The sequence below is a fragment of the Elaeis guineensis genome, chromosome 8, assembly GCF_000442705.2.
Source record: "Elaeis guineensis isolate ETL-2024a chromosome 8, EG11, whole genome shotgun sequence".
Classification (NCBI taxonomy): Eukaryota; Viridiplantae; Streptophyta; class Magnoliopsida; order Arecales; family Arecaceae; genus Elaeis; species Elaeis guineensis.
The window spans coordinates 138938861-138962616 of record NC_026000.2 but is presented as its reverse complement, the minus strand read 5'-3'; the positions used below and the strand labels follow the sequence as shown (position 1 = coordinate 138962616).

Sequence of the window (23756 nt, the reverse complement as noted above, 5' to 3'; positions counted from 1 at the left end):
CTATGCTAAACTTCTAGAGTGTGCATACAAATATATTCATGTGGATGAAGGTGTTTCTGACCAACGCCATACTGAAGAAAAAAATCAAAAAAAAATAGAAGAAAAGTGGAGCTCCGACTGAACCTAGTCGATCAACAATCAATAAAGGAGCTTCACCCCATCGACGAAGTTCAAGGCCAAATAACTATGGCAATAGGTATGACTCCTATACTCCTCTTTTTACCCTCTGTGCGTAGATCTTAATAGAGATCAAAAGAGAGAAGTATCTTCACATCCTCCGTCGATGAAAGCACCATCGAGGAGTCACGACAGAAAAAAAATATTATCGATTTCATCATGATCATGGTCACGGTAGAAATAATATATTCAGCTCAGAGATGAAATAAAAATCCTGATCTGATGTGACTATCTCGAGAGATTCTGATGAGATCATCCGACTCAATGTCTCACCGATCAATAGCTTCAGCCACAAGCTGAGGAGACAATCAACAATAGACCAATGGCGGGAGTGATCAATATGCTTTCTGGACGATCAAAAGATTGGAGGGCAACTTTCAAAGAAGAGTCGGTAAAGAAACAATGACTTGACAATGTAATCTCATTTTCAAAAAATAACGTTCGAAAAATAAAAACTCTCCATGATGATGCTGTTATCATCTCGACGATGATAGCAAATTATGATGTAAAAAAAAAATTTAGTCGATAATAAAAATTTTACCGATGTTCTCTTTTACTCGACTTTCTTCCGAATGTAACTACCGACTGACCGACTCAAAAGAGTCTTGATGCTATTAGTCGGTTTTATTGAAGATGCAGTTATCATGAAAGAAAAATTACTCTCCCACTAATTATGAAAATAGATCCATAATAAAATATCATTCTTTTGACATTCACAGTCATCTGAGTCCTTTCGGCTTACAATATCATACTTGGATGACCTGGATGAATGTCTTAAGAACGGTAGTATCAACATATCATTTATTAGTTTAATTTCTAACAAAAAATAGAGTTGGAGAAATGCATAGGGATCAACAACTTACTCGACGTTGCTTCATGGTCTCTACAAAGAATAATCAATCTAAAAACTTTTTGTCCGTTAATAAATTAGATCAAAAAAAATGAAAAAAGAGGTGAACCAGCTGAGCAACTAGTTTCTTTCCCATTAAGAGAAGATAAACCAAAGAAGACAGTCTAAATTGAATCGCAATTATCTGATTCAGAGTGACAACAACTAGTGAATCTACTAAGAGCAAATACGATATTTTTACTTGATCGATAATCGATATACCAGAAATCTCTCTAAAAGTAATAACTCATCGACTGAACATTGATCTTAAAGTTAAACTGATGAGGTAGAAAAAAAGATCTTTTGCTCTTGAAAGGCAGAAAGTCTTTGATGAAGAAGTCGACAAGCTCTTCATGGCTGGCTTTATCAGAGAAGTTGATTATCTCGATTTTCTCGCCAATGTAGTAATAGTGAAAAAAGTGAATAAAAAATATAGAATCTGTATCGACTCCATAAATTTAAATAAACTTGTCTGAAAGATAATTTTTTCTTACCAAAGATCAACCAACTAATTGGTGCAACTTTGGGGCATTGACTTTTGAGCTTTATGGATGCCTTCGCAGGCTACAATTAAATTTAGATGGCACCCGAAGATGAAGAGCACACTACTTTCATAACAGACAAAGAGATCTATTATTATAAAGTAATGCCATTCGGTTTAAAGAATACCGAAGCTACTTATCAACGGTTGGTCAATAAACTATTCAAAGCACAAATTAGGCATAACACGAAAGTCTATGTTGATAATATACTAATGAAAAATTTTCAAACTTCTGATCACATTTGAAACTTGAAAGAAGCTTTCGACACACTTTGACAATATCAGATGAAATTGAATCCAACTAAGTGTACATTCGGGTAACTTTCAAAAAGTTTCTCAGATTTCTCATGTTGTAATAAAAAATTGAAGCTAATCTCGAAAAAATAAAGACTATCATCAACATAAAGCATCCAAGCTCCAAGAATGAGATACAATAACTCAACGGAAGGACCGTCGTACTTAGTCGATTCATCTCAAGGTCGGCAGAAAGATGTCTACCTTTTTTCAAAACCTTGCGACAAGCAAAAGACTTTTCATGACCAGATGAGTACCGACAATCCTTCGAAGATCTGAAAAAATATTTGACATCTCCACCATTACTTACAAAATTGAAGGTGGGTGAGATATTATATCTTTATCTAGCAACTTCAGCAGAAGCAGTTAGTTCGATACTTATCTAGAAGGATAAAAATTAAATTCAACGATCGATTTATTATACCAATAAGATGCTTCATAATGCTAAATACAATATTTAAGAGCGAAAAAGATGATCAACGCTCTGATCATATCATCACAATGACTTCGATCATATTTTCAAGCACATCCAATAGTTGTCTTGACAAATCAGCTGTTGAAGGCAATTCTGTACCGACCCGATACTTCAGATCGAATAGAGAAGTGGGCAATAAAACTCAAAGAGTTTGATATTCAATATTATCCATGATCGTTAATAAAGGTGCAAATTTTAACCGACTTTGTCGCTGAGTATACCATATTCGATGATAATCCCAAGGATGAACTCGATGGCAAATCAAAGTAAATTGAAACTCCTGAGATCGACTTAGCATCGATGTGGGTGCTACATGTTGATGGAGCATCCAATGCACAAGACAGTGGAGTTGGTCTCATCCTCTTCAATTTCGAAGGGATCGTAACTGAATATGTCCTTCAGTTTAATTTTAAAGCCTCAAATAATCAAACCGACTATGAAGCTCTTTTAGCTGACTTGAAGATTATCAAAAAATTTGATATTAATAACTTGAAGGTCTTCACCGACTCACAATTGATCACTGGACAAGTTAAGGGCGAGTTTGAAACCCGAGATCCCATTATGATGAAGTAACTTCAAAAAATGAAAGATCTTACATCAATCTTAAAATATTTTGAGATCTCTCACATTCCAAGAGTGGAAAATGCTCGAGCTAATATACTTTCTCGACTCACAATCACTTCGTTCAGCTTGCTCGATCGGACACTCATCAAATATATTAAACAATCGAGCATTGATAAAGTCAAAGAAGTGTTGCAAATCAATGACGAAACAAGTTGGATGGATCCAATAATTCAATATTTGACTGATGAAACTCTACCCACAGATCTTTCAAAAGCCAAATGACTAAAATGGATGGCCTCATAATATATTTTGATGAATGGACAACTCTATAAAAGGTCATTCTCTTTTCTCTTACTGAAGTGCTTGAGACCAACAGATGCCGACTATGCGCTTCGAGAGGTTCATAAAGAGATTTGTAAAATTATTTGGGGGTAAATCATTGACTTATAAAGTCTTGCGACAAAAATATTATTGGCCCACCATTAAGAAAGATGCAGCTGAACTTGTCTGAAGATGTGAATCATGTCAAAAGTATGTTAACATATAACATCAACTGACTAGCCAGCTAATATTAATTATTGCACCATGACCCTTCGTGCAATAAGAAATCGACATACTTGATCCTTTCCTCCGACATCTGGTCAGAAAAAATTTATAATGGTCGTCATTGATTACTTCACCAAATGGATGGAAGCTGAATCCTTGACACAAATCATCGAAAGTAAAATGGAAGACTTCATTCAAAATCAATCATATGCAGATTCGATCTATCACACACCATTATCACCAATAATGATCGATAATTTAATAATCAGAACTTCAAAGAGTTTTGTGCAAAATTTATATTACGCACAAGCTTACCTCAGTCGGCCATCCACAATTCAATGGTGAAGTGGAGGTGACAAACCGAATAATTCTATATGGTCTCAAAACCAGATTGAATAAAGCTAAAGACTTCTGGATGAAAGAATTATATCTGATCTTATGGGCATATCGAACAACTCTTCGTATACCAATAGAAGAATCATTCAACTTAGCCTATAAAATTGAGACGATAATTTACTTGAGATCAATTACCATTAGTAAGAGTCGAACAATATAATGAGTCGAGTAATTCTAAATGTCGAAAAGCCGACCTCGACTTACTTCCGAAAGTCCGACAACAAGCTCAAGTTTGGATGGCAGCATATCGACAGAGAGTGCTCGGTATTACAATGCAAAGGTCAAACCAAAAGTCTTTCATCTAGGAGACATGGTCCTAAAAAAGGTAGAAGTTTCAAAGCCTCTGGACCAAGAAGAATTACCTCCAAATTGAGAATGACCTTACAAGATAACTGAGACACTTCATCCGGATGCATATCAACTTGAAACTCTCGATGGGATGATTATTCCTCAACTTGAAATGTCGATAATTTGAAGATGTACTATCAATAAAATTATTTATATGTATGATATATTTAGAATGAAATATTAAAATTCTGAATCTTGAAATCTTTGATCATCTACAAGTTATCTACGAAAATGCATCAGACCGACAAATAATCGATCAGCTTATACAAACTACATCTTGATTTTTCACTGTAAAAACTGACTTAAGTCGAATGACTGCTTATGCCAACTTAGTTTTAGTTAAGCAGAATATTATACCAACTCGACTTCGATCGAGTAAAAAATATACCGACTTGACTATGGTCAATCGAAGGATATTCGATTTATCATCATCTATTAAATACCTAAAAGGTCTGAAAGCTAAGTCAGCTGATATTCGACTAGCAAATGAATTCTACTATGATTATTAGTGACATCAACTCACCAATAGATAATAGATAATCTGACTATTATCCAGTGACATTGATAGTATAAGATTGAAAAAGAATTCCATACTTAAAAAATTTCCTTTCATTCATTAAAAAAGATATTATAAAATTAGACCCAGGATCCGATTACAAAATTGAACTTATTGTCCGATTACAAAAAAAAAAGAAAATATATTATATTGATCACCAGTCAGCTTCTTCTTCAGCTTGCTCCTGTACAGCTTCGATGATTGAAGTAGATTCTGGTACAACTGGTGCATCTTATTCGTTCGATGCGGTGGTCTCCTCAGCAGTCTTTTCTCTCTAAGGGGGATGATGCTCCTTAGATCCAAATTCGGATATAGTTTTTCGACTGCATCTCTGCCGTCTTCATATCCGACATAATAGGTGGCAAATCCATCCTCAAAAATTTTATCCTTGTATTCTGGTGATTCTTTGAAATTCTTGATGGCCAGATTCAAGGCACCTTTCGCCGATTCTGCCTCTTCTTTGGTGGAGACCGACTCTTCATCGACCAATACCAACTTTTTTTGGTGGCTCGATGCCTCTCGCACTGCTCCTCAAATTCTTCTATGCATCCGTCCCTCTCTCTAGAGTCGATTGATTAAATATTTTTTACTCTTAACCGGAGACTCTAGGGATGCGATGTTCTATTGAGCCGATCCTAATTCGACTATGGTGGATTGTAGTTCGACCATGGTGCAGAAGATCTCTTCCTGAAGCTCCTTCTCCCATTCAGTTGCCGCTTGAAGCAGTTTGACAGCAGCAGCTTTCTCGACATTTGCAACTACGATCTTGTCCATCCAAGCCCAACGAAGCTCGATAAATTTTTGATACTTACTCTTCAGAGCGTTCATATCATGTGCCAGCTGAAAAGAAAGAACAGGTCAGATTGAAAAAAAAAAAGAAGAAATATCATCAACTTACCTCGAGGATCGTTGGGTAGAAGGAAGAAAACATCTCGGACATAGTCTGATCTTTTCTATTCTTTCTGTTAGTCGAGAGAAGAGCAGTCTTGATGAGTTATTTGGCCAATGATGGATTGGCCAAGGCCAACTCACCGATGGAGATATGAATGTCGAAGAGGGTGGGGAGACCCGTCGACGATCCATCCTCGGCAGAAATGGCAAGCACCTTTTCCCACTCTCCAGTTGGCGGTCGTTCATCAAAGTCGGAGCTTGACTATGCCCGAAACTGCATCGGCACGCTGGAGGCACTTGAGGAATAGTCGTCTGGCAACAGACGGTTCTAGTTTGGCTGTGATGCAGATTCGGTCTGAACCCCTGCTAACAGAATCGTTGATGGTTCTAGTGTGGCATCTTCATCTCTCGCCGTCTCTACTCTAACCGATAGTACTTCAATAGAAGGAAGCATTATCGAAGCTAACAATGCTATAACCGGCTCAGTGCTGGGAGCTATCACCAATGAAATGTCAGACTTCCTCATCAGTACCGACCCAGAATCAGCCCGACTCTTCTTCATCATTCGAGATGATCTGATGTTGATCGCTACTCTCTTCTTGGCAACATATAGACGAATATCGATAGCTAAGACTCGTGCTGTCAACCACATAGCTGCAATCAAAAGACAAAGTTCAGTACAAAGTTCAGAAGCAAATGAAAAATAAAGTGACCGATTATGCTATACCTAAAGAAGTTACCAAACTAAGTGCGGCATCATAGAGAGCTTGCTCTGTCGTTAGCTCTCGCTACACTAGGACTTTCATATCTTTGAGTCGAAGAAAATTTTTCTGATCAATAATGTCGATCCAACTATGTTCATTGGGCCGGTTCTCGGATCGCCACGGGAGGAAGAAAAGCCCCAAGAAGATGAAGAAGAGGTGAAGAAAAATTAATTCTTCCACCCATGAATGGATGATGGAAGACTAAAAATGAAAGACAGATCCTTCCTCGGGTTGAAAACCACCAATCCTTGATTTTTGGATGAGAATAAAGGACGAAGAAGGCTCAAAAAAGAGAAGGACAGGGTTAGTCAGAATGAGATGATACAACAGAGCAAAATTGATGATTAACCGAATGGAGTTCGGAGCTAATTGAGCAAAGCAAAAATGGTAATAATCAAGAAGATTCTAGACGAACTTCGAAATCAAAAATCGAAGATCGATCCGAAAGTTCTCTACGCAAAATGCAACCTGACCTAGAGGAGGAGAGTTCACCGGACCATCCAGACCAAGAGCAAAGAGCTGAAATTACTTTGGGATACGATACTATTTTCGAAGCCAATCGATATTGGATCCGAACAAAGAAGAAACTTCCATCTCTAGATCCGAAGGAGAATCATCGATCGGATTCTTCTATCGACTATCTCAAGAAGATGAAGCTTTCGCTTTCTTACCCCTATTTGCCATTGAAAATGATAGAACCTAGAAGAAGAAAAGAGAAAAACCTAAGAGGAAGGAATAAAAACTCGATTTAGAACTAGGAAATGATGTGAAGAACAGAAAAAACTTCGAAAGCTTCTCAGCACCCAAGGTGAAACCCTCTGTTGCAAAAGAAAATGATGAATGCAATAATAGAAGATCCAAATGAAAGTGATATTATATATATAGAACCCATCAACAGTCTGGATGAAGTTATTCAAATCGAGACTTCTCCAGATTTCGACATGTGGTTACATCAAAATCGACTATTGATCGGATGATTCGACGCATCTACCTTCAGATCATGCTACCTCACCACTATCCGCGTGAACGGCATAGAGCCAATAACATCTGAATACGTGATCAAAATCGACTAGTCAGAATCAAATCGTCCGAATTTGCCGGATGTCAGACTATCTTCTTGAAGCGACATCCCAATGATGATCTCATGATTATCGAAACGACAAAACGACTGGAGATTCTTCATTTTTCAAGAAATCATTAATATCTACAGTCGAATCAGAGCTCGAGACAACACTAATAACTTTTTTCGTCCAATATGTCAAACCACGTGCCAATCCACATGTCAGACTATCTTGAACTCGGAAGTGAGGGGCAACTGTTGGGGCAATTCAGCCGACTCCACCGATTCCGACTTTCAATTGATCTGATAAGCACAAATCGTCGACTATCAATCAGTTGGTCAATCAATAGTCGGCTATCCTCAACCATGCTTAACAAACTCCAACTACGATGACTCAATTGACATCAGACCGATGACCATCGATATATCAGAGTTACCGATCGATAGTCATTCGAACTTCCACAATTGTCGACATACAGTCAACATCTTCAGACTACGGACATATAATCAGCATACCAGAAACCACTAACCCAGAAAGTACATAATGGTTAGAATATGATCAATGGTGGGTATAACCGTCCATCCCACGATCATGTAATACCTAAATAAGTGGAACTCATGTGTCTAACTGTTACAAATGGTTACCAACAACTCGTTTATAAAAGGAGGTAAATGAACAATATTTGGTAAGAATTCTTAGAGCTGAGATTCTGTCTCTCTAAATATTTATCTGCAGTTCACCATTCTCTACTAACTTAAGCATCAGAAGATCTTCGTTGAAAATAATTTCGATCAGTATGAATTTTATTTTGTAAGTATTTTTCACAAGCAACAGACGCAATAGGAGATTAGCTGCAACAATATGACTTATTGATTAAAACGAGTGCATCTACTAAAAATGGTGGTTGATTGGACTAGAATATCATTTCTGAGATAAATAATGGGCATCTTTCTTTCCCAAAATGGAGTTTGATTATAATGCTTCTAACGCCATATACGGCAAGATGCCTTGGTTATGTAATTAGTTGTGCTTTTTTTTGTTCCCTTTTAAGTTTGACTGTTTATTTATGCAAAAAGAAAAGAAAAAATAGTATATGTGCATTTGTTTATTCGGATGCATTTGGTGTTCTTCACCCCACGAGGTGCTAATTCCTCTGGGTCGTCTATCGATTTTTTTTTCTATTCCCGTGTTTCCTGTTGTTATCTATTTCCTTCGGTTGATTTTCCAACTTATTCAAAAAAAAAAAAAGAAAAAAAGAAAGTAGTATATGTGCATACGTGGTCTCAGAGTAGCTAACCAATCCGAACTTGTCACCTGGAAAAGTCGGTTTGGGCCAGGATTTTCGGCGGTAAATATTCTGACCCAATAAAACTTGGGATAGAGGGGCCATCTTTAAATTCTTGATCTTTTGCTCCTTGGATGGGAAGTGCCCTTTGGACAATCGAATTCGAAGGACATGGTTCTCGTTCAATATGCGGGGAAATTGTTGCTGTATGACACGATGGTACTATTGTCTTACAAATCATCATGATGAATATGCTCGAACGAGAAGATTTGGTTCTCCGGTGCTTCATGACTGGATTGATTAATGGGATAATTTGAATTGCTGACAGGTTGAGAGTTCCTTTTTCGATGCACGTTCAATTTCTTGGGTCAAAAACTAAACCTAAAATAAATTCATGGGCAAGAACGAGATTCGGTTTTGATAAAAGTCACCATCGAATTGATTTTTAAGAAAGGCAGAACAGATGATGTCATCCAACCACCTGCTAAAACTAACAAATCATAGCGGTAGGATATTAAATTCAGTACAAAAGGCAATGGCCCAAAACAAGCACTCATGCTAATGCTCCCGTTCAAAAAGCTCTGTGATCTCTGAACTAGCCAACTGGAGCCCTAATTTCAGACCTCTAGCTAGCTTGATGAGTGCGAATATTTTAGAGCACTAATCATCTTCCTTCATCATGTAGCAAAAAAAATAAGCATGATGATATAACATGACCACAATACTACTACAGCTCAAAGTTGATGCAGCGATTGAGATGCACACTTCAACTCTTAAATATAATCTGATTAGGTCAACTCTAACAGACATATAAGAGAGGCCGTACCAACTAAAAGCAACCTATCTTCGTGGTCATATGTCGTTCGACATGCCATATATCTCTCAATAGGTATGGTATGATCTCAAGATTCTGAATCCTAGGGCTATAAACAAGCCTCGATCCCCTGCAATGAAAATGAAAGTCGCAAACCTCTCACCCCTCCTATTATACTCTCTTCTCCCACATCTTCATAAAATCTTCTCTGGCTTATACAATGGAGAATCGGATCAGAGCCAACTCCAATAAATTCTCTAACCTAGTGTTATTTTGCGTATTGACAAAAGCAATTCACATCAACAATCTGAAAATCACCAGCAACACTGCCACATGGACTGCATCGAAATTTCTACATTTCCATGCTCCTGTGAACCACATTTGCACCACTGAACCGATAATTTTACTACCATCCTCACAAATACTGTGATCTATCCTTGCTCACAAATACTGTAATCATACTTTTGTCGCCACTTTTCCTCATCCGGCCCGCTAAGCTTGTTTCAGAATGTGAGCAACCCGAATGGTACAAAGCAAAGAAACAAACGGACAGACATGGGAGCAAAAGGCAACACAAGTATCGGTAGAAAGAAGACTTCTCCTTTATATATATATTATATATATATAATATATATATATATATATATATATAATCTTAAGTATTTCATACATGTTCACAAAGTATGACAGAACGGTCCGCCACTTTAGGCGGCCGAGCGCAACTTAGCCTAGCTTCATTTGCCCTGCCGTCCAAAAGGCCGTTGCTGCTCTGCCCCATCACCGCTTCCGCAACCCTCTTTCCCCTTGCACACCCCCTCTCCACCACCCACCCCATCCACCCCCCCGCCCCCAGAAACCATAGAATAGAGTCTAAAGTTGGAAGTCACCACCGCTCGAAGTCCAAACTCGCAACTCGAACATTAAAATTCGGAAAAGACTCTGCCCAAGCAACCCGGCCTTCTCGTTTCTGTTGATCAAAATTGCCACTTCACAAGCCAAATTGACTGCGACGTCTTTCAATAGAATCGAGTCCCAATCCCCAATCCTTGCGACTTTCCCTGCGCTTCTTCCGTTCGTTTTTCTCTCAAAATTCTTCCTAGTCTTCCACAAGCACGCCATCCACAGCGACACCTTATCTCCGTCCATTCCCACCCCTGGCCCCAATCTCAATCTCTCTAAAACCTGCGCTCCTCAAATTTGGCCGATCACCTGTACTTTCTTCCCCGTCCTCCACTTAATTCGAAAACTAAAAAAACGAACAAACAAATAAAGGGGAGGACAAAAAAAAAAACAAACAGACATCTCATCTCGAATTTTTATATATAAAATAAAGTGAAAACAGCTAAACAGCGAACAAGGAGAAGAACCAAAACCATCACTCTCTTGACGGTGAATTTCTTTCCTTCTTCTCCTTCTCTTCTATGGGTGCCGCCATAGCCGGAGACGGTCTTTTTTTTTTTCCTTTCTTTCTTTCTTTTTTCTTTTTTCTTTTTTTTCTTCCTTTTTTTTTTTTTTTTTATTGTGCTCACGGGAAGAGAGGATTGATTTGGCCTAAGCTAAGCTACCTCTGAATCAATCCACGTCGGAGCTCTCGGGGCTTGGCTCCTGATTGAGATCCGGATTCTTGGGCGCAAGAGTGGAACGATTCGACTGCTGCTGCTGCTGCTGCCGCCGCTGGGAGAGGAGGCTGCTCTGAAGGGCATCCACCCTAGCCCCCACCTCGGTGGCCTTCTTCCGGATAGACGCGGCAGACATGCGCCCAGCGGCCTCGCAGTCCTCCTCGGCGGCGAGCTCCTCGGGGAAGTTGAGGCGGGCGGAGCGGCCCCGGAGATAGAAAACGGCGGTGTCGTAGGCACGGGCCGCCGCCACGGGGGTGGAGTAGGACCCCAGCCATATCCGGGACCGCTTGTTGGGCTCCCGTATCTCCGCCACCCACTTCCCCCACTTCCTCATCCGGACTCCTCTATACGGCCGCTCCTTCACGGCCCCCGCCGTTGCTGCCGCCGCGGAAGCGGTCCTTCTCGCCACCGCCGGTGCCGGCTTCCTCGTCTCCTCGCTCGTGGAACAGCAACCCCCCTCCATCTCGAACCCACCCCCGCTCTCCACGTCTCTGTCCCCCTCTCCGTCTCTCTCTCTCTTCCTATTTATAGGTACAACAACCAGCAACTATTAGGTGTATGTAAGATAGGATTACTAGAAGATGTTTATTAATTGTCCGGACTAAATGACTGGTAAATTATCTATCGTCCCGAGTCCAGACACATTTAATAGATTAAATAGATAGATAAATATATAATTATTAAAAAAAAAAAAAAGGATAAATAGATAGAGGGACAGGGGGGGATAGACTGTTGCGCGCTTTCTTCTCTCTCAGGAGGATGGGAGGACGGCCTAAAAATAAAATAATAATGGCCTAAGCCTCGTTTACGCGAAATAAAATGATACCGACTAAACCTAAAACTAGGAATCCACACATACTGCCTGGTTTAGAGGCGATGAGGTGACGCGTGGCATGTTTGTGGAAACGGGCGAGGAAGTTGGAGCCGTTCGTTAGGCTGTTTGTAGGAGTAGCAAGAGATCCTGGACCGATCAAAAAGCACGCAAAGCCAAAAGGGCGGATGTCGGCTCCAGCTGTGGCCACGTAGAGCAAGTGGAGAGAGAGAATCCAAGCCTAACCGCTCCCCCACCGACATAGAGGAAAAAGGAAAGGCAAAGAGAGGGAAAGGGGGCGGCTACATCTCATCATCGCCTGCGTTGCCGCCCTCCACGTGGAGCCATGCCTGCACGTGACGGCTGCCGACGTGGACTTTAACGCTTGGGCTACGGAAGCCCGCACCGGGAGTCTCCGTTGGCAAACGGACAAGAATCGGGCGGCTGGTATGGGCTAGAGAGGAGGAAGAGGATGGGACAGATGGATGCGTGGGTGGCGACCGGGTACGCGTGTAGCAGGTGGCAGAAGAAAGGGCAGCGAAAGGAGCCGGGAAGTGGGTTTTTTTTTTTTTTTTGGTTGATGGGAACTCGGTTTCTGAGAAGGAGGGGGAACCGATGGTTGCGGCCTTATCTTAATGAAATTTAATAATGGAAGTGCAACGAGGAATACGAAGCCACTACATCCTCCTCATATGTAAACCAATAATTATTAGATAAATTAGTAGAATAAAAAGAAAGAAAAAAAGAAAGAAAGAAAAGACGATGGCAAACAAGGCAAACCGGGTGATAATAATATAATACTTCTGGCTCTTTACCAAAAAAATATATAATACTTCTTCTGGCTTCTTGAATTCCGCCGGCATTAGACTATGGTGCGGGTCGGTTGAGTTCGGATGTTCCACGGCCTCCAGTCTTAGCTTGTATGACCTTTCGGATGGTGACGGCACGAAATGTGCGTTCTGCTTGGGACCGTTGCCTCGGGATCGTGCTATCGGGATACCCTGCCGTTCCGACGGTGCACCAGACAACTGCCGCGATAAAGATCGGAGGGGTCTCTTTGATTTTTAATAATAAATTAATGAACCCCTGCCCAAAAAAAATAATAAATTACTTATCAACAACAACTTATTTTTTCAGATTTAATCGATCGATTAGTAAGGGAGATGAATATAAAACAATCATGATAGTAATAAATCCGGGGGCAGTTGGGAAGGGCCTGGCTAGGTTGGGTCTGGGAGGAGCTGGACGGTGGGTGGTTTTACTTCCACCGGGTGATGGTGTGGTCGGTGGGGACGGAGGATTCCTTAGAGGAGGGAGGGATTCGGACCGGAGTAAATTAATGGCGGTAGCACCGGGGAGGCTAGATAGATCCGGTCCTTTTTGAACAACCGTACAAAGTTCGGATTCTGTCCATGTGCATTTCGCATTGTTGGTTGTGGTGGTGGCGGTATTAATAAATATATTAAAATCCAAAATAATTGAATCTGAAAGCTACCCCTCGACTCTGAAGTCTTTATGTTTTTTCTTTGAAGGGGAGAAAAAAAAAAAGGGGTTGATATACTATGTGCATGAGAACATCATCGTACTTTTGGTTTTGCTCATATGCCAACTGACTCTCCAAAGTAATCAAGTTGATCAAACATTATTCAATTGATCTCACCTTTTTTTTTCGGCAAGAATTTAGCGAAGACTTTTGAGGAACACAAACAAATTATAGAATGATGAGACAATCTCCTGTTGTTGGTGGTGTCGTTGTTTATTATCGTTGCCCTCTCGTATATCTCTTCTATCCGTAAGACTGTTGGAACCTAAATTATCCCGACAGCCCAGGGTTACTAACTGGACTAAATTGTCTAGACAACCAGGATTGTAACAGGACTGGATAGACCCACTACTGATCTTGAACCACCCTCTAAATAACTGGGTCGAATTTGAACCTTGACCAACTCATTATGGCCTTTTTCTTCTGATAAAGCAGTCTATCAAGCTTGGACTAAAAATTGTTGAGCTGCTGCAAATAACATTTGCAGTTAGACGTATATTCCCCAATTTGTCGATTTGCTTGGTCCGTTCCTAATTCAAAATTTATTATGTATTGACGTACCTGATTCGTTAGTAATAGGATCTGGAAATAATTTATTTTAGCTAAAATATTAAAAGGTCATAACTTTAATCAATTTGGCGGCTATTAGAATTTTGATCCTTTACTCAAATCAAACAATAAATATTTTATTTCTCAAAAACAAAATATACTTTCCAATTTATAAAAACCACCTTACCAGTCACCATGACAACACGTAAACAGGCTCTGAGTCACCATGACCTCCCAAAAGAGGAGACAGGGTCGGCCATGTGAAAGACGATAAATAAACACAACAGATAGGCCCTTCTACCAAATAGATCCAAGTTAAATTCACACTTTACACGCATGACAATGAGAGAGAACAAAAAGAGAAGAAGCGCACTAGTATCTTGAGAAGGAAAATAAAATTATAGCACCAAACTGCAGCTCACTCGCTCTCAACAGTCAGATAAGTGAACTTCCACTTTTCATCGCCGTGATCTTTAAACGTTTTGGTATACACCTTTACAGATCTATGTGGTGTCCATGAATATAAAGGTTTACCTGCATGTTCATTAGATGCCGGTCATAATCTGACTCCTAACAAACATAAATTCTTTACTTTAGATATTTATGATTAATTTGTCAATAAGCATGCATTACTGGGCAAAAAAGCCAAAGCATGGCGATAGTGAAAGTAAAAATCGCTAAGAACTCTCCTTTGACTCTTCTATTGAGAGCAATAAAATAAACTTCAAAATAGAAAAGAATAAGATGGATCTCGTGACAAATTATTTCGATTACTGCAGTGAGGTCTTACCTCCACATGTTTGAGGCCATATACATCAGTTGAGTTCAAACCTCGCCAGGAGATTATTTTGGCAAGCAGTGAATTTTCTTTTCTCTTTTTTTTTTTTTTTTTTTTTTTTTTTCACTTTCCTGCAACAGTTCCTACCATGGGAGTCAATTCATGCTTTCACCTGATAAGGCCAACTAGATAATATGAACATCAGAAGAAAACATTTAAGTTATACAGATACTGCAAGGAATCAGCAGACAGTGCTGAAGATTTAAGGCAGATGAATATGGAATTATAATATTGTTCCTAATAAAGACCTGACTATCATTCTGAACCCTTTCAAGAGCCTTTTCCAGAAGTTCTGTACCTATACAAGAAAAAACTAGCAAAGATCTATGAGAAGTGCTTGTCTTGACAAGTATCAAGCAACAGGAACAATTGATAAGAGAAATACTGACTACCAAAAAAAAAATACCGGGATTTTCAGGAATTCTTTGACTGCCATGTAACATGGGGATAGAATGCTGTAAAATGCAAATATTCAATTTATAGGGCATAAAGTATCAACTACCATGAAAAAAATTAATGGCACAATTCTACTTAGATGACAGCATCACCCCATGAATACACAATGACCATGTCGATTGTAGGTTGATTTTACTGATATTTCTTGTGCAGGTTTTATGTCTGTATTCAACTAATTTCTTGCATCATGTTCATATCTAGGTCCTTTCCTTACCATTCTTTTCCTTTACTGACAAGCATCTAGCTGAGTCACTTTGTTTCTGACATTTACTTTTCACAGGAAAACATATGTAAGGAAATTTTAGTCATGTAACTCCTGGAAAATACATGCTTCAGGTTCTCTACATCAAAGAACTACTGGGCCCCAGATTCCTAACAATGCATTTTCCTGACAGTCATCTTAGTCAAATTAAGTGTTATAAAGTACTCTCGATCTTCTATTGGTCAACATATCTGCTTAAACTTTTTTGCCACCGATCTGGTTTTCATAAGTTCCAGTTGCAGCAGCTACAAATTAAAGCACTGTTTTCTGATACAAACAGCTACAAAACTAAGTCCAAATACAGAGAAAACATACTAGGCTCATCAGTCATTAACTAGGTCAAAAAAAAAAAAAAAAAAAAAACTAGGTCAACAGGTCCAAGTGATTATATTCAACAAATAGAGACTCACTCTAATTGCGCAATTAGAACAAGCAGTTAAAAAACTGCTTCAAGGTGTTTAGCATTTTCCCCTTTGTAAAAAGGATAACAGGCTGTCTTCCAGTTACATTAGAAAAGGAGTTATTCTTAAGTGATAATGTAGACATTTCCTCTAGGTTGTACAAGTTCATAAGATAGAAAACTTTATCTATTTGAAGAACTCCTATGATTGAAATATAAAATATAGTTAGGAAAACAAAAGAATATATAACTTAGAAGTTACCGACACTAACAATCAAAACAAAGCAAGATTTTTTTTTTTATTTTAACCGAAGAAAAAGTAAGTTTCTTCCTTTTTCCCTCATAGGAACTATAGCAGTCAGTTTTGAGGTCTTTAGAATAACACGGTACAAAAGAAAAATCCAGCATAAGAGGGTAGATGAGTAAGGTGGAGTGCAGCATACAATCATATGTATCCCCTCCCTCCCTCTCTTGCTTTCTAGCATTTGGTACAGTCAATGGCAGTTATATGGGACTCATCATGATTATAATTCACACTGCAAAGATTAGCAAGCCAATTCATTAAATAAGTGGGCAAACTCAAAGGCTTGTCACTGCTTATTTGCAATGCTGTGACATTCTCAATCACCTCTCATAATGAGGTCACTAAGCAATGCTCCCCATACAAATTAAACTTCTGTTAAATTCTGTCCATCCTTTATTCAATTTAATGCTTCCAATTGATACAATTAGAAGAAAAGAATAAAGGAAAAAAAGATGATCATTGTCCCTAGTATCTTTAATCACCCTTATGCTTAGTGGCCCGCCTTCAAAATAAGAAACCACAGATATTCATATTTTACCATGCTCTTGGCACATGTCTCATGATGGTCTCAGTTTAGTCAGGTAGATTTATGGCTTATAAGTGCTTGCCTATCATTCACCTAATCGTCGTCAAATCACTCACTGAATTATCTTCCTCTTGATAACCCGTTATTTACCAAATTGTTTCATATGCTCACTCTTTCTTCTGCTCCTTAGTTTCACATCTCTGATCATGTCATCTTACTCTATGATTACTTACCAACAAATATTACTCTAACCTAGCAAACATTAAAAGAATTCCATGGATCATTGAGAGAGACAAAATACATCACCAACTGTAACTGTATTATATGGATTTCAAGTCATAAGCAGCAGGGACAGAGCCAGGATTATTTTCCTGGGTGGCCAGCATAGAATACTGAAATTATCAGAGTTAATAGTATACTTTTTGCATTATATATAAACACAAATGTAAAAAATGCTGTGCTTGATAGTAATTAAAAGAGATATGGCACTTGATTAGATTAACTACTAGTTACGGTCCTTATAACTAGATAGGTTGATTTTTATATGTTTATAGATAAAGAAAGTGAAAGAAGATGAGAGATTCCACCATGGTTCATTCACTAACAAAAGGACTACATTTTTATATAGTGAATAGTGAGGATAAAAAATGAATATGGATGGACAGCTAAGAAAATTAGAGAATTTTTTTTTTTATTTTTATTTTCAGTATAAATAGTTATTTTTGGAGCCGGAAGGTGGAACTTCCTACTCTATTTATTTAAGATGATTAAAAGAATAAAGCGCTCAACAATAAAGAACAACCATGGTCTATAGATATGATAAGATCAACGATGCAAATAACTGAAATTTTACTAACTGCATATCCAAAGCACAGCATAAAAAGAGGTTTAAGGTCATAAAAAACATAAACACTATATGAACAGTTAAATAATGGAATCTGGATAATTTATAAGGTCTCATGTTTGCAGGCAATGAAATTTCAACAATCTATGAACCAAAACTAACAAAACACTTCTCTTCTTGATGCAAAAATTAAAGGAACCTTGTTTTTGTAAATCAAAATTTTGAATCTAAAAAATGTCAATAAGATAAAATCTTAATATAGATGAGCAAAACATAAAATAAATAGAAAAACTCATTAGAGTTTTAGATTTTAAATTTAACAATTCTATCATATCTATAGTTGGAGTGTTACCAAATCTTTCCTAAAGGGGTCCACTCCGTTATTTCTTTTTTTTATTAAAAAAAAAGGGATATGCACACCCTATTTTTCCTTCCCAACCAAGTCACCTAGGAAAGATATTTAAATAGAAACAAATGGTATTTACTTAAGATATGTGGGATTCCACTAACCATTTTCATCATTAAAGATCATTAAGGTGATTTTTCCCATCTGGTTTTAGGACCCATGAGAGAGAGAGAGAGAGAGAGAGAGAGAGAGATTTCTTGACCATGAGAAGGAACAAAAGGAGGAGAAAAAGGAAGCTGTAGACATGTAGAGGAGAGCACCTTTAAGTTTCAGTGGATTTGGGGAGGCAAAGAGGGTTCACATATAACAACATAGGGAATTGCATGTGCGGGATTTGAAGAGGGCACATATTCAAGTGTACATGGGGGTTTCCAAATCCGTGGAGGGGGGGGGGGGTGGTAACAACTGGATTGATCAGCATGCCTGATCTGCTTTCTAAACAAACATGAAAGAGAATGAACAGATAGAAGAAAAATGGGTACCATGGTTTTGACTTAGGAGACTTATTTGATAATGAACAAATTTTAAGTTCCTATATTTATTGTGAAAGAGAAATATAGAGCCTGTTTTAACATATTACTGCAAGATATAAGGTATACCTCATGTTGCAAGAAAGCCTTACCACTGTGCCTACTACTCTAGAGTTGAGTGACCTGAAAAAAAAAAAAGCACTGTTGCTTGGACACATGACAAGACATCTTATATATGTGTTTGCAAATATGCATTCACGTATTTTATACAATAAAGAATGAGCCGACCTATTTCTCATCGAGTTCATAAAATTGAAAAATATTTACTACTGTTATCTACTTATCTTAGTGTTTAAACATTTACAAACTACTCAACAACCATGGTTGATGGAGAAGATGAAATAGAGATGGGTTCTTTTTTCCTCACGAAGTTCTCACCAAGTGATTAAATTGAAAGGAAATTAAAAATAAGTACCGAGGAATCAACCTTCATTCAATCCATGTTCACATGTCCTTGATACATTAAATGATGAACATCAACAAAAAATAATTGAGAACACCAAGATAATCTAAAGCAGGTTGGACCTTCACTCTAGAGGAAAGAAAAAGGGAAAAGGCACAATAAGGCAACTTAGAAGCCTTGTCCATAGCAATGTCAATATCAAATGATCATGAGAGTAAGCATATATTATGAATTGCTCCCTTTCTTATAATTGGGGTCATGGAAAAGTTTTAGCATAACTTCCTTTAGACATTAGTTAGTAGTAGTTTTCTTTGTGAATAACTCCCTCTTATGTGTCCAAGTAGCTATGCTTAGAATGTAGAAATAACTTCTCTTCGAAGTTATTTCCTACAAAAGCCACCTCCTAGTAGTTATTCTTACAAGAATGACATATGTCGTCCTTTGAATGGTGTGAAGAAATCAGGGTTTAATAGTTACATGTATTCCATGTTAACAAATGTTTTCATGCGACTAATAAGCATGCACCAAGTGTGAGGGCCATAGTCCATTGCAATATACACATAAGCTAATTGCTCCAGCAAATTCACTACACCTATCTAAACCATCTAAGACTTCTCTTCAACTTTCATAGTCCCAAATATAGAAATGGTTGTGCAAGCTTGGTAATGACTTTGGAGCCTTATTGCATGTAAGTTGGCCTCCAACTACCATATGCCAGCATGGATCAACTTATGGCAATATAACACTTGGCAATCTGGTCCTTTTTAATGAGCAAAAAGAGGCCTACCATTAGTTCTAGCACTATGACTATCAATTGATGCCAGAACACCCAGTAGGGGGTTAATTTGGATTTTTTTTTTTGCTGTTCTTTGATGGGGTTAGAGATCCATGGAACGCTGCTTTCAAGATCAGGATATAGTGTTTTAACCAATCCTACCACCAAGCAACCTAATAAAGCTTTCTAGCACTTGTTTTCCTTTAGCCATTCATCATTGAGTTTGACAAACTTATTTGGGCCTCCCCTCTCCTTTAGCCACATTCTTCCCTCAAACATTGCCCCATATTTGGTTTCTAATGTCATTAACATGCCCAAAATCGAAGATGTTCTCAGCAATTCGCACCCGATCACTATAAAGAATCCTCTCTAGCCTACAACAGTAAACAAAAGTCTCATCGCATCTAAATATAAGCAAATAGGAGAACAACTTTAGCGACAACCCTACAAAATAACTAAGCAAGAACCTTACAACCAACTGCCGACCTAGTATTAACCCAAATTGTGGTAAAGTTTCTAGCTTATACTATTTGATTGGTAGGAGAAAGCTACCCACTATCTAAAGATAAAAACAATAAACCATAAACAATTACTAGTTCAAAGGATATAATAAGTCATGAAGGAAAGTTATACGCTTAGAAGCATCAAGAAGAAGCAAGTGTAAGTGACGGAACAATTCTTGATGATGATAAAGGTGAGCTCCAATAAAAGTTATGCTATAAAAGAAGTTAGATAAAAACTTAGGCTAACGCACATCATGATTAAACAAAAAGATGGATGGGAAAACCTCCTTGCTTAAAAGTTAAAACTTTATGCAATCTAGTGACACAATCATCTATTTGTTCTGTGGTTAGAAAGCTTAAATTAGCAGGAAAAAAAACGGAGGCTTTTCATATGGACTTGATCATAATTCATAATCATCCCTTAATAAACTCCATATATCATTCTAAGCTTAAGGCGTATCTGAAACTACAATACGGTGAACTTCAGCAGTGTAAATACAATTACGATTACTTATTACCTGACCTGTGTTGATAAAGTTAGCCGTCCTCCTCTTCCACACTATCCCAAACCAAGTCCTCACCTGGCAATGATGGCTCCATGATTCGGAAGCTATCGTCCCCAAAATCCTCTCCCAGAATCTCCCCGCTCCATGCCTCCTCCTCCGAAAAGGCCGAGATCTTGACACCACCAATCCCAGAATTATCGACTACAAACCCATCGACCACCTCATCCAAACCTCCAGAATCACCATCTTCCTCGGAAAAACTAGCAGGCGAATAGAAGCCCTTCTCCCTCTCCTCCTCCTCCTCCTCGTAATCGTATTTATATCCGCAATCATCCTCGTGGTCCTCATCATAATTACCAATGGTCGAAAATCCTGTCTTCCTCTGCCATGACTGCAAGAGCTCCTCGCCGACCTGGCCGTTCTCCACGCGGGCCCACGGCACCCAGAGGTCGGCGTGCCGGCCCAGCACCGTCCGCCCGTCCCCGACCACTACGGTGCGGAGGTCCGAGTCCCTGGCCCGCCGGACCATCTCCGAGAAGTCGGAGTCGTCGGAGACGAGGAGGAGCCAATCGATCCCCCGCGCCAAGGAATGCTGCATCTGCCGCTTGAGGGCGGAGTCCGCCGCCTGGGGCTTGTCCTCCACCGTCCGCACGAGCACCCCCGCCCGCCGGAGCTCCGACGCGAGGCCGTACCCGGTTTTGGGGGTGACCAGCTCGCGCGCGGCCTCCTCGTACTTGCGGTTCCCGGCGATGAAGCGCTCCCGGTAGCGCTGGCGCTTCTTTCCCTTGAGGGAGCGCATGCGGGAGATCTTCTTCTGGCGCTCGCGCTCGTGGAGCTGGCGGAAGTGCTTCTTGAGGTCCGGGCGGGTGCGGCAGCGGCGGCCGCAGACGCTGCACACGTAGGGCTCGTCGGGGACGGCGAGGCCCTTGCGTTCCAGGGCGTCCAGGCGGCGGCGCTCGCGGCGCTGGGCGAGCACCCACTGGGGGAGGTGGGCAAACGCGTGGCGGTTCGCGTAGGCCGAGATGTCGACCACGTGGCCGAATAGCTCCCCAACGCGGCGAAGGGCGACGGCGGCCTCGTAAGGCGGTCCCCGGGGGGGTTTGTTGTCCAGGTCCCACAGGACCACCACCCTCTGTTCCGTTCGCGCCGACCACACACCGTCGCGGCCGCGGATCATGTCCACCTCCGCCGAAGAGGCGGCCCGGAAGGGGGGCTGGGGGGCGGCGGCGAGGACGGGAATGGGCGCTCGAATTGGTCGCAATCGCAGTCGCAGGGGGGGCGGCAGAGAGACGAAGGGGAGGACGGAGCCTGGGTGGCGGAGCTGAACGAAAGGAGGTGGTTTGAAGGGCGGGATGTCGATGGCGACAATCGGATTCATCTTCGTCGGCGGCGGGTGCGGGTGTCAGCTCGCTCGCTATCCTCCGTGGCTCATCCCTGCCGCTTGCGTTTTGCATTCCCCATTCGGAGATCCTAGCGATCGGGCACCTGCATAGCACGTGATGAGAGGCTAACCAATTTTGCTCTGATTCTCTCCCTCCCAAGAAATTATTGGTCAAGACAATCCAAAACTAGCACACCACGTAAAAAAATAATTTTTTTCTTTCAAAACAGTAAAAATAATTTTTTTTTATTTAAAATTTTCAAACAAACATAGATAACAATTTACTTTTTTTTTATTTTTTGAACGATATGTTGGTTTGTTATTGGATAATATAAGATACACCTAGTAAAATTGTTCTAACCAATAATTTTTCTCTCCCTCTCCATGATATTTCTTCTAAACCACTTGTTTGTAACCCACGGTATACACTGTTCATTTTTAATTATTTTTAAAATAAAATATAAAATAAATATAATAGAATATATAATCGAAATAAAGTAAAATATAATATATATACAAACTTAATTATTTTCAAGAATTATTTATTGATATTAATATTATGATACAATATCTATATATATAATTATTGATGTAGTAAGAAATATATTATTATAAAATAATAAGATCTACATTAGAAATAAAAAAGCATTGTATATAAAGAATATTTAATAATAATATAATAAGATTATTAATGATTGTATTTTCACTTTTAAATAAGATTGTGATCATGAAAATAAAATAAAAATTAATAAAAATATTAGTGTAATATAATAAGTCATGAATATATGAGTAAGGCATAATACTAATAAAATTTTTTCACTAATATCAGTATACATTAAGCATATATGGTTATTAATAACATCATTAATTTCTATATTAATTTAGTGATACTAATGAGAAGTTCTTTATTTAATATAACTTCATAAGCTAATAAATTTCTTACTAATATATTAATAAGTTTCTTATTTAATATGATATTAAATAAGAGATTAATTAATAATATTATTAATATCGATATAGATGCTACATAATGCACAGAGAGCTCTAGTATATGTATATATGACAACTACGCTTTGCTAAAGCAGAACCACTATTTTAATGTATATCTATATATGAGGTAAGAGGCTGGTGAGACTCTTTCAATTGAAGGTCTGGATGTTTGGGATGAACGAAAGAAGTAAAATGAGAATTAATTGAAGAGCTCGTCTCGATTCTCTTGATGATGAATATATAGATCAGACTATGCAGATCATATTTTTACGAGACGAAGCAACCATAGCTCAAGTTATTATCTTGCTCCGTGTTAATGCAAACATCTTTGTGTGGTCAACTTTAGATATTTTGGGTATAAGCTTTGATGTTATTGTTTACAAACTGAATGTGGACTTGGCACACCAACCTGTGCAGTAGAATAAAGAAGCTTTACTATAAACAGGAAACATGCCATCGACTAAGAGGTAGATAAGCTCTTAAAAAGTTGGCTTCATTCGTGAAGTCAA

At 39.1% G+C, this 23756-nt stretch overlaps 2 protein-coding genes across 27 annotated transcripts; both read right to left on the bottom strand.

The window, feature by feature from the left end:
• Positions 1-10888: 10888 nt before the first annotated feature.
• On the bottom strand, positions 10889-11731 carry LOC105047721 (ethylene-responsive transcription factor ERF011). The gene has a single exon (XM_010926811.4). The coding sequence runs from the start codon at positions 11681-11683 to the stop codon at positions 11174-11176; it is 510 nt and encodes a 169-aa protein (XP_010925113.1). The 5' UTR covers positions 11684-11731; the 3' UTR covers positions 10889-11173.
• A 2503-nt stretch (positions 11732-14234) lies between these two features.
• LOC105047798 (uncharacterized) lies at positions 14235-22380 on the bottom strand. Of its 26 annotated transcripts, none has more exons than XR_012133939.1 (5): positions 20889-22380; positions 18759-18812; positions 15368-15416; positions 15210-15274; positions 14987-15086 (listed from the first exon to the last, which is right to left on the bottom strand). XR_012133939.1 is itself a non-coding variant. In XM_029263028.2 (2 exons), the coding sequence occupies exon 1, from the start codon at positions 22252-22254 to the stop codon at positions 20908-20910; it is 1347 nt and encodes a 448-aa protein (XP_029118861.1). In that variant the 5' UTR covers positions 22255-22380; the 3' UTR covers positions 14235-14657; positions 20889-20907. The 26 variants fall into 26 exon arrangements, 3 of the variants coding, with proteins under 3 accessions (XP_029118861.1, XP_073098752.1, XP_010925888.1); XR_012133932.1 differs by having other exon boundaries at positions 14987-15073; XR_012133937.1 differs by having other exon boundaries at positions 14987-15073; positions 18782-18812.
• Between the last annotated feature and the right edge of the window lie 1376 nt (positions 22381-23756).

Coding starts and splice junctions, on each gene's coding strand:
- LOC105047798 (XM_029263028.2), bottom strand. CDS start 22,254: ATGAATCCGATTGTCGCCATCGACATCCCGCCCTTCAAACCACCTCCT.
- LOC105047721 (XM_010926811.4), bottom strand. CDS start 11,683: ATGGAGGGGGGTTGCTGTTCCACGAGCGAGGAGACGAGGAAGCCGGCA.